The 19,636-nt window shown below is 41.7% G+C and overlaps 1 protein-coding gene and 1 pseudogene across 18 annotated transcripts in view; both read left to right on the top strand.

The window, feature by feature from the left end:
- Positions 1-19,636, top strand: part of CLASP1 (cytoplasmic linker associated protein 1) — a 270,123-nt gene that overhangs the window by 89,787 nt on the left and 160,700 nt on the right. For all 17 annotated transcript variants that reach the window (XM_081261195.1, XM_081261182.1, XM_081261194.1 and 14 more), the window contains exons 4-7: positions 638-741; positions 1,573-1,664; positions 2,885-2,960; positions 12,924-13,021. In XM_081261195.1, coding sequence (XP_081117321.1) covers positions 638-741; positions 1,573-1,664; positions 2,885-2,960; positions 12,924-13,021 — 370 coding nt within the window. The remainder of the gene's footprint in view (positions 1-637; positions 742-1,572; positions 1,665-2,884; positions 2,961-12,923; positions 13,022-19,636) is intronic.
- Positions 3,541-3,891, top strand: LOC308630717 (thioredoxin domain-containing protein 17-like; annotated as a pseudogene). The gene has a single exon. The product of its transcript is annotated as a thioredoxin domain-containing protein 17-like (transcript).

Below are 19,636 nucleotides of genomic sequence, written 5' to 3'. Positions count from 1 at the left end.
GTGAGCTGTGGGCAGGTGTGGAGCCCACCTGGATTCTCCTCCCTGCAGCCCCGCTGCCTTCCCTGAGTCTTCTCAGTTTCTCCAGCCACCCTTCGCTCCCTGCCAGCCCTGCTTCCCAGTTCTGTTTCCTTCTGCTTTCCCCAGCAGGGCTGCACCCCCTTCTCCCCACACCACACATCACTGGCCTTATTGCATTGTACTTTTCTGTTGTTTTCCCCCCAGTCTTCATGTTCTAATATGGAACATTAATAATGCGTGTTCTGATAATGAAATGTTATTGCCAACTTGATTTCTTGTGCAAAAGTAGCCATCATTCTTTAGTACCGACCCACTCATATTTGTCCTCAACCTTTCTTTTATAGAACTGTTTTAAGAAGCCCTGCAAAACTGACGCAAAAGCAAGCCAGTTGGTTTTGCAATTTGTCCATGCAGTGGATTTTGTGGATTCTTTTGGTAATTCTTGCATTTCATCAAGAAGAGTAGAGCTGTGCACAAAAATGGGCGGTTTTAGAATGAGGTACATGAGTTAGGCCAATGGTTTATCTTCCTAATTAGTTGAAATATTAGCAGTTGATGACCCCCCCCACCACCACCACCATTTGGTTTCCATTTGTTCAATTTCCATGTTGATTTTCAGTGCTGCCAAGTCTAATAGACAGACTGGGAGATGCTAAAGACTCTGTGAGGGAGCAAGACCAAACTCTGCTGCTAAAGATCATGGATCAAGCTGCTAATCCCCAGGTAGGTGAGAGAAGCATTCTGGGGTCAGTGGGCATGTGTCCACTTGGATAAACAGCATTTTACTCCATAGATTTAATTTCTTTTAAGTTGGTGTGTTACAGGGGAGCATTTTCATATATTTAATCTGTCCCCTAATATAAGATGTTTAAATTAGTAGCAGAACCCATCATTTGAATAAATTAGTGGATTTAACATGGGTTTTGGATGCTTGGTTTATCGATTAGGCTCTTTAACTCTTTTTCACCACTGGCTTCCCCTTTTCCCTGAAAGGAGGCAGCCCTGGTATCTGGGAAGCTAGGGGCACTGGCTGGAACCCTGGGCTCTATCTGCTGTGGAGCTGAGCCTTCTGGGATGATTGGATGCAGCCTGTCAGGGTCCCACTGTCCATTGTTGGTGGTGAGGTGGGGATGATCATCAGTAAAAACCTTTCTGAGGGAAAGATTAAATTGGCCATAGAAGATGACCAAGTGTGTGACTTGTGCCTGGGTAGAGTTGTCCCAGGCATAGAGCAGTGTGAGTGTTACAGGGTCTTTGTCAAGTCATCTCTTCTCTTTTGGGCTTGTTCTTCTCACTTATAAAACAAGGCCAGTTATACCTCTCTTTTAAGAGGTGTTGATGGAATTAAATAAAATTCTATAAATGTATGCATTTTGAACATTTTAACATGATGTGTTTGATAATAAGCCATTGTTCTTCAATATGCTGTGGAGAGGGCCGAGGGGGCTGATGGAGGATGGGACCAGGTTGGCACCTTCTAAGAGGCTCCTCCTCTGCAACCCAAGAGAAGGGCTGCAGCTATTTCTGTCCTCTCACCTGTTCTTTTACCTGCAGTACGTATGGGACAGAATGCTTGGAGGCTTCAAACACAAGAATTTTCGTACAAGAGAAGGCATCTGTCTCTGCCTTATTGCAACACTCAATGCGTAAGTCTAGGGTGAATTTATGTTTTACTTGGCTTAAGCTTTGTAATACATTTTTTATTTTGGAAATTATAGATTTATAGGAAGCTGCAAAGAAATGTAGTGGGAGGTGTATCCCCCTGCCTGTGCTGACATTTTCCATAACTGCAGTACAGTGAACTTCAGGTAGTACAGTGTCAACTCTGGGAAAGGGATATTGGCACAGCTCACAGAGCTTATTCAGATCGCTCCAGGTATACATGTGTGGCTTCTGTGGATGCACACCAGTACTCACAGGTCTCCCACCTGCTGCCCTGTTGCCTGGATAACTAGTCTGTGTTCCATCTCTGTCATTTTGTCATAAATATGGAATAATACCATATGTAATCTTTTGGGAGCCTTTTTAGTCTGCATAATTCCCTTGAGGTTGTAATATCTGTTATTGACAGTGACAGTAATTCATTTTGTTTTATTGCTGAGAATTCATGCTATAGATGTATCCCAGTTTGTTGAACCATTCAACTGTTGAAGAAAATTTGGGTTTGGGACTATTAGAAATAGAGTTGCTACAAATGTGTGTACACAAATATGTCTAAATTTCTGCAGGTATATTGTTTTTATTTCCCTTGGGTCATTGCCCAAGAGTACAGTGGCAGGGTTATTTTTTAGTTTTGAAAGAAACTACTGAAATATTTTCTAGAGTTGTCTCTACCATTTACATAATGTATTAACAAAGGGCGTTTGTGGCAACTGTGCTTGTGATGGGGAAGAGTTGTGAATACCTGAAGGTCTCCCAGCAGGGCAGCATGTGGTCGGAAGTCCTGCGGCTACTCCATCACAGTTTTGTCATCCAGCAGCATTAACGGAATGTCTGCTATAGCAGGAGCTGTTCCATAGAGCACAAGGACCCTCCAGGGGTGGCTTCAAGGGACTTGCAGTTTGGTTGGTCACTGAGCTTGTCAGGACAGATACTATGACATGACAAAGCACAGGGCAGAGATGTCACGGGTGAGGCAAGCACTATGGTGGGAGCAGGCTTCTGGCTTAGCCTCTAAAGGTCAGGGCCACTGAGGGGCTTGAACTCCTGGGAAAGGGCCCATTGGGGTGCGTTCCATCAGGGTGGAGAGGGCCGTATTGTGAGGGTGGTTGCACTCTGGGAAGTGGAGGAGGGGTGGCTGTGGGCAAAGGGGCTTCTTTCTTTTCCTTAGTTCTCACTAACAGTCACACACCCCTTTTGTTCTCAGCTCTGGAGCACATACTCTGACACTAAGCAAGATCGTGCCACACATATGTAACTTACTTGGAGACCCAAACAGCCAGGTGAGTGAGGAAGAAAATCCTGGGGGGAAATCGTTTATTTACTGAGTGCTCAGATGGACTTTGGTGTTCTCTGTAGGGTGTTCTCGGTAGGTGGGTGGGGCTCGATCATCTTCAAAGAATTCTGATCATTGTGTGTGACATTAGCTACCAGTTATTATTCATGAAATACTGGTAAAGTTGTGGCTGCTCGGTTCCCTCTCTTATGTAGGGCTGTGAAATCACTGACCTCTCTAAATTGCTGTCATCCAGTTCAGCCTCCAAGATAGGACCACTCTGGTCACTATCTCTTAAGCCAAAAAGGGTGAGGGTGGGACTGGGAAGAGTGACTAGGAAAGGATCTGAGGGCATCTTCTGTATTTTGCTCCGGGCAGTGTCTAGGCTTGCTGCTGTATCACTGTGGACAGTACTTGTACTGTTTCCTTAAGAATTGTGCTTGAAACAAATTTTACCTAAATTGCAAAAGGCAAAGCACTTTGTTAGTGTAAGGTGGAGAGGACATCAGAAGTGTTATCCCCCCACCCTGAGCGGGTCCTGCCCAGCAGCAGTGGACTCCTTCTGCCCCAAGCAGTGCACAGTACCTATGGCTGTCTATGAGGAGGTGAGCATGTCGGGCTTCCAGGAGTTGAGTCAGGCTGTGAAGCAGCACCTCAGCAAGACCATTTTCCTGTACTTTATGGGTTCTAAGGACACCGAAGGGAACAGCTGGTATCCCAGTCATTCGAGAGGGGCTGAAGCCTATCAGTAAAGGCTGGGTGTTCATCCACTGCCAAGTAGGAGAAAAACTTCTTGGAAAGATCCAATTGATGACTTCAGAAAACAACTGAAAGTAATTGCAGTCCCTCCACTAATTAAATATGGAACATCTCAAAAACTGGTAGAATCTGAGTGTCTTCAGGCCAGCCTTGTGGAGATCTTGTTCTTTGAAGATTAAAATTTAACCATGGCAGTTGTGTCCTGATTTCCTGGTTTGCTTTAGCATAAAAGAAACTACACATTTGAATTCATTTTAGCAATAAGTAAATGAAAAGTAGCTATGTCTAAACAATAAAGAATGCTTAAAAAAAAAAAAAGGTAGAGAGGAGCTGGTCATGTGCTCTGTGGTTACTAGGCCTCATACTCTGGTGACATCTGCTGTGGCCATCAGGCAGCTCAGGAAGCTTCCAGGTCTGAGCTCCACAAGACCATCTGTCTTGCCCAGTTTGCTTGTTTCTCACCCAGAGTCATTTTTATTATACCAGCTCATACAGAAGGATAGATGTTTTCCTAGACAGAAGGGCAGAAAATGTGGCAATAAATTATAAAAGAAATATATCTGATGAAGAGGCATCTCATTTTAGGTCTCAATTGTTAACAAATCACCCTCCAACAAGGCTGTGCCATCTCTCCTTCCACTTAGGTGCCAGCCCCTAGGTCTCGCTGGGTCTGTGTCCCTTCTGTTCTTCCTTTTGTCTTTGCTCTCGAGTCCCACGGCAGTTTCTCATCTTCTCTCTGGCATCTCTTGTGCTGTGTGGTCCTTGTTTTTTCCTTTTTTGTCTCATTTTCTCTCACCCAGCCTTCACTGAAGCTGAGTGGCACTGGAAATACAGCTCTTAGGTACTTATGCTTACTGAATCATGCTTCCTAGTCAGTATTAGTTTTACTTTTAAGTTAAAAAAAAATCCTAGATTATCTTTAAGTTAAAAAAAAAAATGCTAGATTATCCAATGGCTTATCTTGCCACATTCCCTGCCTTGGTCTTGTCTGTTTTTGTCTTTTGTTTTGGTACCAGGGATTGAACCCAGAGGCACTTAACTACTGAGCCACATCCCAACCATTTTTATTTTTTGAGACAGGGTCTTGCGAAGTTCCTTAGGGCCTCACTAAATTGCTGAGGCTGGCTTTGAACTCAGTTCCCCAAGTCACTGAGATTATAGGCATGCACCACCGTGCTGTCCTCAACAGAAGAGCCCCTTTCTAGAGGCTACACTGAGTATGTCACTCCTAATACATGGTGCGTATTTGCCAAGCAGAAATGCCATCTTCTTTAGTCAAGGTCATTTGTCCTTAATTCAAATGCTTACACTGGCCAGGTTGGTGACATGAATGTTAACACTGGACCTGAGTATACATCCACGGTACACTTTAACTGTGAAGGTAGGCTAGACAGATGTGACCTGGGATGACAGTTGACATTGTCCAGAGTCCGACTTGGTGAGGGGGGTGGATGTTGCTGTGTACCATCAGGTGTCACTGTGTGCCACACTGCAGCATGGTTCATGTTCTCATTCTGCCCCTCTGTCCCTTCTTTTCTTCCGTATACACTAACTATGAGCTTCTGTGGGCCCAGCAGAAGTAGAAGCTTAGGCTTTGCAGGGTTGGGGGAAGGTTGCTGGATTGGTGTTTTTGGGGCCTCAGGTTTTGTTTTTGTAACTGAGATGGACACCATCCTCCAGAGGCACATGGAGGAGACATTGTTAGGCCAGGACCCTCCACTGATGTGTACTGTGGGGGGAAAACTCAGTATTTCCCTGCCTGAAAGATCACAGATTCCATGTAGATTTTGAGAGTCACTGAGAATGAAGTGTTCTTACATTTAAAGTTTTGAAACAGTGACATTCTCATACTGAAAGCTGTTAGACAAGCCTCCAGAATGTAGAATTCTTCATAGATTTTCTTCTGAAGTTTCCTGATAGGAGAAGCCTCAGTTAGCAACCCTTGGCCCTATCACCACTAAGAAGTTCCTTGAAGATTCTGCAGAAGGGATGGGAGAGACTGATCTGTCCTTGCATTGGGTTGTTCCCTGATGCAGTTTTGTTCCTTTAGGTCTAGAGAAGGGGTTAATTTGTGAGGGATTTCAGCAAGATTTTCCTTATTTTAGAAGCAGCATAGATTAAATTACTTGTGACCAGAATGATCATGCATTTGGAAAACATTCAGTTATCTAAGAGATTAAGGTAGCATCAAATTTGAGCAGTTTGGTATAGTGTTTTAAAGGTGACAGAAGGTAGAGTGTATTTACAACTTCGAGCTGCCTAGTGTGGTGCCGGAACGCCTAGGTGGAAAACACAGGACTAGGCTTGGTCCTGCCTTTGTACTTTAGAGCTAGTTGACGTTAGTGGGCACTTGGATCTTGAACTGCAGTTTCCCTCTCAGGGCACTGATGATTGCCTTGCTCCTCACTCCTTGTGAAAGTACTTGGGAGGGTGACTGTTCTTACCTGCTGGCATGACCCTTGAGCTAAGTAGAAGAGCCTTAGAAGGTCCAAGTTACTTGGAAGTCTCCTTGTGGCCTGATGGCCATTTTCATTTGCAGAAATCTTACACCTGCCACATTCCAGTGAGTTTCTAAGAAATTCTTAGATATATAGTGTTTTGAATATATGAAAATTCTTTTTTTTTTTTTTTAAAGAGAGGGTGAAAGGAGAGAGAGAGAGAGACAACATCTTTGTTGGTATGTGGTGCTGAGGATCGAACCCGGGCCGCACGCATGCCAGTCGAGCGCGCTACCGCTTGAGCCACATCCCCAGCCCCATATGAAAATTCTTAAATCACAGGATAGGCATTTATGTCTTGAAATGTATTTATGATATTGTCATAGACATATTTCTCTTATACCAAACACTGAGAACCCTCTGTGTACCAAAAATCGGTGTCATTACCAAAAGCTGGATGCTCTTGGACCGATTCTCAGTGGTAATCATAAGTACAACTTAAATGCAAAAGAAACACCTTTTAGTGGAATTGTTTCTTGCTGCTAAATAATCATAATAAAGATTATTTTATATATATATATTTTTATGAAGAAGTAAGAAAATAATTTCTTTTTCTAAGAGGAAAAATGCAAAACTTGTTTAAAATATTTCATGAAATCCAAAGTTCAAGCTACCACTTCCTGCCTAATATACTAAGTGGATGTTCTTTATGTGTCAGAAAATGTGGGGCCTCGGCCAGGAAATTGCAGCCTGCACTAAGTTTTATGGATTGAGTCCTAGGCCTTTGTGCCTCTGGTTGGAAGAAAATTCTTATTGCTTTTTCATTTTTTTTCCCCCTCTATAAAATGCAGTTTGTGACTGTATGGGCAGCTTTTCATAGTCTAGTAGACAGGATGTGTGGCCTGGGGATCCTACACACAGTACTCTGCAATTAATCCCTATATCCACATCTGCCTTGGTCGTGTCTTATCTGTACATTTGCATGCACATATACGTACCACCGCTCCCAGAAACCCTGCCACCTTGCTTCCCTTGTACTAATCAAGTTGATCACTGCTCCTTCTGGGGTTCTTAATGTAAGTTGTGTGTGCTTTTATATCAGTGTGTTTGGTTCTGGAGATTGAACCCAAGATGTGTGCATGCTAAGTACACTCTTCCATTGAACTGCACCCCCATGTCCTTACTTGTCTTTATTTTCTTTATTTTAATTTTTTCATCAGTTTTTCCTCCTAGGCTCTGGCCTTGAGACTGAAGATCATAACTTGCTATTCTTTACAGTTCTAGGCCACCCCATAACTCTGGATGAACTTTCCCTAGTCTCAGACCACAGAGCACACTTGGGTTTTGTTGGTGCTATCACTGCACTCGGGTGCCTGACAATAGTAGTCAGCCTCTAGTTCTTCAATACCCTCTCACGAGTGGCCACTGAAATTCTCTTGCAGCTCTTCAGGTGGCCGCCAGCATTGAGTGCATAGTATTTAAATGAACTCTGCAGGTCACTCCTGCTTTGGAGGATGTGAATTCCCCCTTAGTCATCTGAGCGTAGCTGAGTGTCTTGGGGCAGTGGAAGCCCTCCCGAGGCTTCTCAGAGTGGCCATAGATGCATGGAGTATGAAGGTTAGAATGCTTTTGGTGCAAGTCACTAAAAACCCAGCCTATAGTTGCTAGAGCAAGGGGCAAATACCACTTAGCACAAGGAGTAGTCCTGGAGGGAGGTCCAGCCTCCTAATGGCCCAGTGGCACCCTCAGAGACTGAGCATCTTGCCATCTCCACTGTGGTGCTGTGTTCTACAGATCTCTCCTTGGGCACAGACCAGGTGCAGCCAGGCCACACATGTACAGGGCTGCCTGGTGGGTGGGAGATCTCACCTCCCAGGCTCCTGTGTGTTGTTGACAGGTTCAGACAGGGTTGGGAGTGAGGCCTAGTGGTAGATTGCCTGCCTAGTATGTGCAAGGCTCCAGATTCTATCCCTAGCACTGCAAAAGGAAAAAAAAAAAAAAAAGGTTCAAATGTGCATAGAAGTAATGAGGGTGCCATCCAGCGTCAGTTTCCTGATTTCCCTCCCCGTCCCATTATTTTGAAGCAAATCTTAGACATTAATTCCTAACTATGCCAGAGGATAAGGACTTTTACCTTAAAAACAATTACATATAAGAGGTTATGAGGGGAATGGGATAACAAACATGGAGGGAAATGAATTACAGTAGATGGGGTAGAGAGAGAAGATGGGAGGGGAGGGGGGATAGTAGAGGATAGGAAAGGCAGCAGAATACAACAGTCACTAATATGGCAGTATGTAAAAATGTGATGTGTAACCGATGTGATTCTGCAATCTGTATTTGGGGTAAAAATGGGAGTTCATAACCCACTTGAATCTAATGTATGAAATATGATATGTCAAGAGCTTTGTAATGTTGTGAACAACCAATAAAAAAAAAAACATAACCCTAATAACACTGTCACCTCCTGTCCTCCAGTAATGAATAATTCTCTCATATTGAGTGCCAGCCAGCATTCACTCTTCCCCAGCTGTCCCTTTCCAAGAGCATAGGAACCTATTCCATAAGCTTTTCCACAGTTTCTCTCCTATCTCAACGTGGAGAATCCTATCCCAGGTCCTGTGTGCCGTCCCAGGGTTGTGTGATAGCCACACACTAAGGAGACAGGCTATCATTCCTGGACGTGTGGATTCCACCACAGACCCAGCATGTTGATGAGAGGGGCAGGGCAGTGGGTATGGTAAAGGAAGCTGGCAGCCTGCACAGAAGGAAGTCCCGGACTAGGGAAGAGCACTAGTTGTGCCTGACAGCCTTGGGTTTTGTGGATTGGGCTCCTAGCCTTGCCTGAGGCAGCATAACGGGGGTTGCTTCCAAGTGGCTTCCCCCTGCTGCTGTGCACTGTACACCTCTAAGGCCTACCACAACACATCTCCTTGCCTGTTGAACCAGTGTTTTCCCAGCTGGTGCAGAGGTGGGGAGAAAGCTGGCCTCTGTGAAGGGTTTGACAGGGCTGCTGTGTCCCTGCTTCATGGGTGTACTGGTGCGCTCCTGTGGTACCCATTTGCCCAGGTAGCTGGCTTTGGGGCTGTGCTCATGTCCAGGAGGATGGAGGTTGGGGGAGATTTAGATTCTCAGCAACTTTTATATGCTGCCTTTCTGTCCCACTACCCCAGCGGTCAAGCCCTCTGAGTGTTTTGCTTTAACCAAAGCCCTAATGTTGACATCCATGTTGGGATGCAGTGTGCTTAAAGGAGGACACAGGCTTGCACTCAGTTGGCAGTTCTGCTTCCATTCTGGAGCAGGGGTTCACCTCTCCACCTTCACTCCCTCTTGGGTGTCTAGGAAACGGGACCCCTTTGAGGATGGAAGGAAGGAACACCGTGGCATACATGGGAAACCCTAGATAACTTTATAGATAAAGGGTTCAACTTGTGCTTGGCAGGTAGTGCTTCATATATGGCACTTTCACAGCCTGAATATCCTGAGGCTGCGGGCTCCTTTCTGTGGTGGGCCTGACGGGTAAGCAGGTAGAGGTAGTGTGAGACCCGTGCATTCGTGAGCAACCATGCTGTCCTTCGTTCTCTACTGAACTGCTCTCATTTAACCTTCCCTTCCCACTTAGAGTATTGAACCTTATAGGACACCAAAGAGAATCTGCTCATCTGCATTTCTTCAGTAAAGGCTGGTTTAGACCCTGGAGCTTTCTAAGTCTGAGGAATGATTATTTTAGAGGCCAACAATGTTTGTTTAAAAGATGTAGAGAATGATCATCATTGTGTTGAGTGCATCAGATACAGAAATTGTAGGTCAAAAACTGGCATAAGATCTGATTGTAGCCTGCAGATTGTTATATACCTGTGTGTGTGTGTGTGTGTGTGTGTGTGTGTGTTTGCAGAATGTTTTAATTTTACCCGCAGAGATTTTAGATGAGTGTGCAGGGAGACACATTTTTCTGACTTTTCTTGAAAGTGTACAAGGTGTGGCAGAGCCATGCCTACATCATCCCATGGTGGGGTGATGGAGACCTGTGTGCCTGAGTCTGCCTTCCCTCTTCTAGCTGCTAGCAGGGTCCCCTGCCAGTGCCACATCACTACTACCTGCAGCTTGTCCCACTCACTCATCATTCACCACTTGTCTGTGTGAGCAGTAAGCACTCAAGTATTTGTTGAGTGAATCCATTCTTTCATCTCTCAATGCAACCCTCAATTAATAGAGGAGGAAGCATACTACAGGAGTTCAGTATTGCCTCTAAGGTCACGCAGCTTCTGGTGGCCATGTCGGTCTTTAGGTCTACATTGACTTCAAAGCTACTAATTCCACTAAGTGTCTTTAACTGTTTATGGCTTACACTTTGTAAGTAACTGGTACGGGTTGCTTTTTAAGGAGACCAGCTGATATGATGAGCAGATGGCATCACTAGAAAGTGAGCAGAGATGGTGCTCTTACTCCTGGTTGCCAAGACACAGTGTCACGGACTACTTTTGTACTGTTTGCCCATCACTATGTGAAAATGTTTCCTAGCATTAGAGATTGTGTGTGTTTTTTTTTTTTTTAAACCACATAAACTGATAATCTGTGTGAGTAAACTTCTGGACTGCCGTGATGAAACAACATAGACTGGCTGGGGTTTAACCAGCAGACATTCGTTTTCTCTCAGTTCTGGAGACTGGAAGTCTGAGGCCAGGGTGCCAGTGTGTCAGGACTCTCTTCCTGGCTTCAAATGGCCACCTTCTCTCTCTGCTGCTTCTTTCTATGTCTTTTATGAGGTTAATCATCTTTTCATTTCAGGGTCCCACCTTTATGACCTCATTTAACCTCTATTCTCCTAAGAGGCCTTATTTCTACATAACAGTAACATTGGATGTTAGGTCTCCAACATTTGGATTTTGATGGACACAAATCAGTTCATAGAGTAAGGTTTTGGGGGACAAGATAATATAGCCTAAATGTGTTTATATGCACAATGGAGTATTAATCAGCCATAAAGAAGTATGAAATTTTGGCATTTCATACTAAAAAGGTGGATGGAACTGGAGACTATCATGCTAAGTGAAATAAGTCAGTGCCAAAAACCAAAGACCAGATGTTCTCTCTGATATGTGGATGCTAACACACAATAAGGGGGAAATAGAGAACTAGAAGTTCACTGGGTTAGACAAAGGGGAATAAAGGGAGGGAGGGGGTATGGGAATAGGAACACAGTAGAATGAATGGGACATAACTTTTCTATGTTCATAGATGAATACATGACCAGTGAAACTCCATGTGACATACTATCACAAGAATGGGATCCTAATTAGAATAAGTTATATTCCATGTATGTATAATATGTCAAAATACATTCTACTGTCATGTACATCTAAAAATAACAAATTTTTAAAAAGATGCTATAGCTGAGGATTTGCCTTTTCCACCAGAGGGGGTGGAAGTTATGAATAAAGTTACCTGTCATATGACACTATTAAATCTCACAGAGTAGCCTGCAGTTTCCAGACCATAAATTATTTCTGTTCCTATCCTACCTGTTTCCTTCACTCCAGTACTTTGATTTCATTGCTTGGGACCAAATGTAAAATCATGTTTCTCCCCCATCTTTGCCTACCAATTCATTACACTGCTTCCCCCAGCAACCCCCTCTTTTTATTTGTACACATATACATGCCTTTGCAATCATAACTTTTTTTCATGAACCATTTAAAAGTAATATGCAGATGTTACTTTTTGATGGTCACAAATCTGTTCATAGAGTAAGGTTTTTGGGGGACAAGATAATATAGTCTAAACATGTTTATATGCACAATGGAGTGTTAATCAGAAACACCGTTTTTATACTAAAATTGTTTTTTAACTCCTAGGAACCTCAGTGTGTATCATTCAGTAACAAGGATATTTTCTTACTCAATCCTATGTCATTTTTGTACCTAAGAAATTTAATATTGTACAGTATAGTATTGTTTATTTTACAGTCTACATTCAAATTTCTCCAAAGGACCAGGGTGGGGGCAGGGATCTATCCTGTCTCTCCATCCTGATTTTGTGCTGCTGTCTTGGTTCCTCTTTGTCTCTGGCTACACTGGAATACTTGCCCTTCCTGAAGCACGTGCTGTGCATTCCTGCTTTTCTGCCTTAGCACAGGCAGGATCTTGTTTAAAACCTTGCACCTGTCTCCTTCCAACTGGACCTGGTGACATCCTTTCTTTCCAAGCACATTTTAGGTGCCCCTCTCTTCCATACAGCATATCTTAACATGCCCAGATATGACTGCACCCTCCTTTCTACTGTGCTCTTTGTGCTGTTGAATGTTTATTGCATCCTGTATTAAATGTAAAGCTTAGGGACTTTTCCTTCTTCTCCTTTTTAGGATTCTGAGCTCCTCGAGTATAGGGTCTGTGCAACCTGTACTTTCCATTTTTGTTTCCATTTTATTTACTCAACTTAAATTCAGATTATTTTGCATGATGTTTTTGTTTTCAAATAATTCATGGAAAGATGACCTAAAAATGTGTTTTTCTGACATCATCCTAAAGAATGGAAAGAATTAAGGATATAGACTTTCAGCACATATGTTGGGGTGGGGAACCTGCGCATTTTCTACACTTTGGGATGGTGTCTGTAGGAAGGAAAATTGTCAAATGAGACTTTAGTCCAGTGCGTATAAGGGATTGTATTTAGTTGTGCTGATAAGTTGGGGTGGCTTGTGGCCTGTTGTGACCCAGCAGGAAGTGCTGGGGAGTGACACACAGCATCCATAAGGTGTCTTCTTTTCCATCTAGGTTCGAGATGCAGCAATAAACAGCTTAGTGGAAATTTACAGACATGTAGGAGAACGCGTGAGGGCAGATCTCAGTAAAAAAGGATTGCCACAGTCCCGGTAAGTTCAAACTTTTTCCTTTTTTTCTACCCTTTCCCTTCTCTTTCTCAGGTACCATCTTGGTTTGCAGTACTGTTTTTGATGTGGTGATTTTATTCAAAGAATGCATGGTTTGAGGGTTGGTGGTTGGAGATCTTGACTGAATCATACATAAGGTTCCCCTCCGATTCTACTCTCTCAAATACGACTTTCTCCTTTAGACATCTGGCCCATTCCTATGCCACATACTGATTTTAGAAGCACCTTTAAAAAGTGATTGGTGTTAACACCCAGTACTCTTTCAGTTTCTGTGGTTCTGCATCTTGTGTATACATAGCACAAGGTATGGTAGGTGCTTGGGATATATTTATTTGAATTAAGAAAGATTTTCCCAAATGTATCTGGGAGCAATAATATAGTATTTTTGGAAAATACCTTCAAAATGTTAGCTTTCTGTTCAGTCAATGTGTGGAAGCTAATTCGAGGAACCAGTGTCTTGTCATACCCAAGATGACTTGAATCCACAAATAGTTCTTTGTTATAATGAAAATAAAGTAGTATAACAATTGTATGTTTATCATTTCAACTGTGATGGAGAAAGCTGGCACCAAGCTGGCACCAAATCAATTCTAAACCTTTACCCCATGCTGTTCCTTTAAGGAAGAAAGTAATGGGAAATTGCTGGGAGATCAGAATGGGAGTGCGGTTTTGGAGCAGCTTGTTTGAGACTTTCCTTGTGTCCATCAGAACCGCAGGGTCCTAGAAGCGCAAAATGACTTTCGAAAGATTACATGGCCAATAAGATTTGTAGCCAGGATTCATATCCTGTTCTTTTTGCTTACCTTTTAACTTTTTCTATTCTATGTAAGAGTTTTATAGAGTACTGGGCATCTGGATATGGAATGGAATGCTGAAATAGTGTATAAGAGTCACCTGTCTTATTTTAGAGGAGTCACCTGTCTTATGTTTTAGTGCCGGGGATGGAACCCAGGGGCACTTTACCACTGACCCACATGATTTTTGAGACAGGGTCTCCATGAATTGCCCAGGCTAGCCCAAACTTATGGTCCTCCCTCCTTAGTCTCCCAAGTTGCCAGGATTTTAGGCATGCACCACCACGCCTGGATGTTATACATGTGGGTTTTGTGTTACATACAAGATAATTAGATGGAACTAAAACTGTTCATGTTTTTAACAAAAAATAATCAGTGAGGATAGAATTATAGGTTGAGCATCCCTAATCTGAAAATCCAAAGTCTGAAATGCTCTGAGTTCTAAAACTTGAGAGTCCTTCTCAACTGGTAAAGTTGATATTTCCAAATCCAAACAACAGACCTCTGAAGCACTTCTGGTCTTAAGCGTTTCATATAAGGTACACCTAATGTATGTGCTCTGGTCTTTGAATATGCATGTGGTGAGAACACTGAAGGGGAAGAACTTAAAGACACGATATTGAGGATCTCTTAGGGAAAGCTGAAAGGTGCAAATGAAATGGAGGGGCGGCCTTGAGGGGGAGAAGGCTTTTTAAAGATAAGGTCACCATTGTCACTGGGATAACTGCCTTGAACAAAGAAATTCTTTTCTCCCAGGGATGGTCTCTTGTTGCTGTGTGGCTTCCTGAGGCCCGAAGCCCTGAATTTATTCCATCTTACAGAGTTTCTATCTTACAGAGTGGCTTCTGTACATTTTTGGAAGGTAGCAAGTGGGTCAGGGGGGAAAACCATGTGAAAATGAGATCTTAGGGAAGTGAGGTCAGAGAGGAGTTAACACAGCAGGCCCTGCTCACAAGTCTGGCTCCAGGCTGGTGTGCGGAAACGTGGATTTGGCGAAGGTTTCCGCCATTGCCAGAGTGGAATCAGAGAGCATCACTGTGTCCAACCTGCAATACACTATGATTTATGTTGCACACCTCATTTCCCTTGGGGAGTCTGGCATCTCAGCGAGCGCTTAACTGTGTCTGCATCTCAGCCTGCTGTAAGCCTCCCGAGTGCTGAGTCTCTAAGGAGCTTTCCCAGTGGACAGTTTTTTACTCAGCTGTCACAGCTCAGGACTGGGTGAATTAACCATGCCCTGGGCTACTACCCAGGAGAGACTTAGGAGGCCACACGGGTCTCCTCTGGTCTTTACCCCAGACACCTTTCCTCTTGCTGCTTGTGCTATGTCCTTTTGTTGCATTATTTCTCGGCTGTATGACTGTGCTGATTCCAGTGAGTCTTCCCAGTGAGCTATTAGACTTGGGGTGGTCCTGGGGCCCCTAATACTGGGTGACTCAGGTAAGGCCCCACAGGGGTTGATGCCAGAGCTGGGGTTGAAGCTGCCTTTCCCAGCCTTCTAGTCACACGTGTCACCTATTTTTTGACTTAGCTTTCTCTTTTCTAAATGTTGATAAAGAATAGCAAAGTGGCTTGGACCTCTGGATAGGAATGAAGCTTTCAGCTCTCTCATTAGTGCCCAACTTCTAAAAATTGTGGACCAGGGTCTGGGAATGCAGTTTACTGGTAGAGTACTTGCCTATAAGAGTGAGGCCCAGGGTTCAGTCCCCACCATCCCTCCCCACACGTATATATGAAGGGCTGGGAGAGAAGCTGAGCATAGAGCAGTTACCTAGTATATGTGGGGCTTGGGGTTCGATCCCCAGCATCGCCAAAATAAATAAATAAATAAACAAAATAAAACCACCAGAATGAAGTGGGTAGGAAATGGACCACACAAGCTTCTGGAGAATGAGGGTGTTTTTTAAGAAACTGTTCTCTAGTGAAAGAAGCTAAAACTTCATGTTTCTTTATATTTATTATACAAGATGCAGCATTCTAAGTGTCAGGGATCTGGTTACCACCTGAATTCATTGGGGATATTCCCAAGTGGAATGGAGCTTTTAAGGCATTGTACTGCTGTTACTTGGGAAGTCTAATTTCTGCTGTATTGGCTCCATGTGGCTGACTGCATGTCTTGAATAGTCTAGATTTTGCTTACCTTGTTATGGATTTTGTTATTATTTTGGGAGCTTGGTAGGTTATTCAGTTTAGCAAGATTCCAAAGGACTAATATTGTAGAATTTTTTAATGCTTTCCAAAATTTGGATTTAGTCCTAGAATGAAAATGTTGTCCTCTTCAAGAGTTTTAATCACTGTCAGAGAAGAATAAGATTAATTATATCGATAAAAAATACATAGTGAACATATTTTTATATTAGATAGATAACTTATTAAATAATAAGAGTAGTAATCTCATTTGAGCAGCAGTTTTTATTGTCCATTTTTGCTTATTAGTTGGGAAAAGAGACTTGTACATTAAGCAGTTTCACTTTGCAGGAGAGCTGGAAAATAGGATTTAATTTACTTGTCATCTTGCAATTAAAATCATATTGAGATAATAAGATAGAACTAGTTAATAAAATCTTCCTGTTAGAGTATCTCTCTACCCACATGGTCTCTCAGCTCTGAATTCTAAAACTTGAAGAGTCCTTAAGTGGTAAAGTCCATGCAGATATTTCCAAAGAGTTGAGCTGTTAACTTGAATTGGTAGTGTGTCTGATAATTTTTATATTGTTTTGCATGTATTATTTTTCACAGTTCATATGTGTGATATGTTTAGAAAGTAAGTATATAATTTTAGCTAAATATGTTATTCAGTTGTCTGATCTTTTGTAAGGCATACCTGAAAACTTAGTAAAGTTTAGATCACCTGTAACTCCTTGTGACTTTCAAAGTCATGTGCTTTCCAAAATGTTATGACATTTACTGTCACCCCAGAGACCTTCCAGAATGTTATTTCAGTCAATATGGTATATTTTAGTTTGTGAAGCTTTGGAATAAAGCCAGATCACTGATGTTACATTTCTTTTGGGATAGTCATTTGGGAACCAAAATCCTAAAACTTCAGTGGCTGAAATTTGAGGATGATTTAACTTCTCAAGAGCAGACACATGTTGTCTGGTGCATTGTGATACTTAACCTTTTGGGCGTACAGTTTAAAAAATTTTTTTTTAGTTATACATGGGCACAATATCTTTATTTTGTTTATTTTTATGTGGTGCTGAGGATCGAACCTAGGGTTTCACAAGCGAGAGGTGAGTGCTCTACCACTGAGCCACAATCCCAGCCCCTTGAATGTGCATTTTAGTTATAGATGGCCACAATACCTTTATTTTATTTTTTTATGTGGTACTGAGGATTGAACCCAGTGCCTCACATGTGCTAGCAAGGGCTCTGCTACTCAGCCCCAGCCCTAGCCTCTGAAACTACATTTTTGAATGGCTCTCCTACTATTCACTTGGGTCTCTCTCAACCTACTTGAAAGTTTTACTTATTATTACTTAATGATTGCGTGGAAAGGGAAAATTGGAATTTTTTTTTTTCTTTCTGACTTGCTTTAGTGTTAGAGAGGATGCATGGCAAAAGCAGATGAGAAACTGCACTGGACATCCCCTCTCATTTTTAATTTCATTTTTTTTTTGTCAACAACAACAACAAAAGATTTACAAACACATATTTTTAAAAACTCAATACCTTACACTCTGTGCCATTTTTTTATTCTCAGAAGCCTACATTGTCAACGGTTTTCATTGAGCCTTTTGTTATTTACTGCTTTGTGTCCTATTAATATTTATATGTTGTTATGAAATATATATATGTGTGTATGTATGTATGTGTGTGTATATTATATATATATGTACACATATACATATATACACATGCCCATTGAGCTTGCAATCCTCCTGCCTCAGCCTCAGTCACTGTGATTATAGGTGTGCACTACCTCGCTCTCCTCCTATTCTAGTTTTGAGGTCTTTTTTTTGTTCGTATATTTTCCTCTTTTGTAGGATCATTTTTTTCCCTAATAAGAGCTTTCTTGAAATATACCATTATTGTTTCCCTTTCAAGGTGTACAATTCAGTGATTTTTAGTACATTCTCAAAGTTGTGTAATCCTTACTATTCTCTAGTTTTGATGTTTTAGCCCAGTATGGTAGCACATGCCTGTAATCCCAGCAACCCTGGAGGCTACAGAAGTTTTCAAATTTGAGGCCAGCTCTGCAACTTAGCATTGGTCTGTCTCAAAATAAAAATTAAAAGGGACTGAATACGTGGCTCAGTGGTAGAATTCCCCTGTACTCAATCCCCAGTACTGAAAAAAATTTTTTTTCATTGCCCCATAAAGACACCCCATGCCCATTAGCAGTCATTCTTCATCCTCTCCTCTTCCCCAGCTCCTCCCAGTCATGACTCTACTTTTTATTTCTGTGTAAATATTTATTTTGAACATTTTGTACAAATTAAATCATGCAAAATGTGGCTTTTGTGACTGCCTTCTTTCATTTACCATAATGTTTTCGAGGCTCATCAGTGTTGCATGGAGTATTAGAATTTCTCTGCTTTTTAAGGCTGAATAATACTCCATCATATTTATATACCTCATTTTGTCTGTTCATCCAATCGATGGACATTTGTGTTACCCCTACTTTTTGGCTATTGTGAATAATGCTATTATGAATATAGGTGTGTAGTGTTTCTTTAAGACCCTGCTTTCAATTCTTTTGGTTACATACCCGTAAGTAGGGTTGCCGGATCATATATTAATTTTTTGAGAGACTGTCTTCTGCAGCAGCTGCACCATTGTATATTTTATTAGCAACGTGCAGGGTTCCAGTTTCTCCACGTTATTTGGTATTGTCTGTGTGTGTATGTATATATCATCATCATCATCATCATTATTTTCTGTTAATCATCCCAGTGGTTGTCTCATTGTGGTTTTGATCCTGTTAGAATTTTAGTGGAATCTTTTTTGAAAATCACTTGACCATAATCATAATGATTTCTTTCTAGACCCTGGATTCTATTCCATTGATCTATAACCCCCATCCTTATACCACAATCTCTGACTCAATTTTAATAGCTTTCATAGTAAATTTTGAAATACCAGATTTGTTTTGGCTCTTCTGGATTCACCTGAATTTCTGTAAGAGTTTTTGGACTAACTTATCAATTTGCAAAAGAATAAAGTTGAAATTTTAATAGAAATTATTTTGAATCTGTAAATGAGTTTAGAAATTATTAGTTTCTTTCCTTTTTTAAGAAAAATATTTTTTTCAGTTGTTGATGGATCTTAATTTTTATTTTTTATGTGGTGCCTAAGGATTGAACCCAGTGCCTCACACATGCTGGGCAAGCGCTCTACCATTGATCCACAGCCCCAGCCTGAATATTGTTTCTTAATGTTTGTCTTCCCATCCACAGATGTGGAATGCGTTTTCACTTTTTAAGGTTTTCATTAATTTCAACAGATGCTCTGTAGTTGTCAGTGTGGAAGTCTGCACTTCTTTGTAAAATTCATTCCTAGAATTTTTATTTTTTTGATGCTAATGTGAGTAGACCCTTTTTCTTAATTTGAATTTCATGTGGTTCATTACTAATATAGAGCAAAACAATTTATTTCTTATATTGATCTTAAATTCTGCAACTTTTGTGAACTTCCATATTCTAGTGATTTTTGTTGTGAATTGTTTAGACTTTTTAATATACAAGATGATGTCATCTGCCAATAGAAATAATTTTACTTGTTCCTTTCCAATATGGCAGCCTTTTACTTCTTTCTTTCATAAAAGCCCTGGCTAGAACCTCCACAATAATGTTGAATA

The sequence above is a fragment of the Spermophilus citellus genome, assembly GCF_964194105.1.
Source record: "Spermophilus citellus genome assembly, chromosome: 11".
NCBI lineage: Eukaryota > Metazoa > Chordata > Mammalia > Rodentia > Sciuridae > Spermophilus > Spermophilus citellus.
Note: the sequence above shows the minus strand (reverse complement) of the source record. Positions and strands in the feature narration are given on the sequence as shown.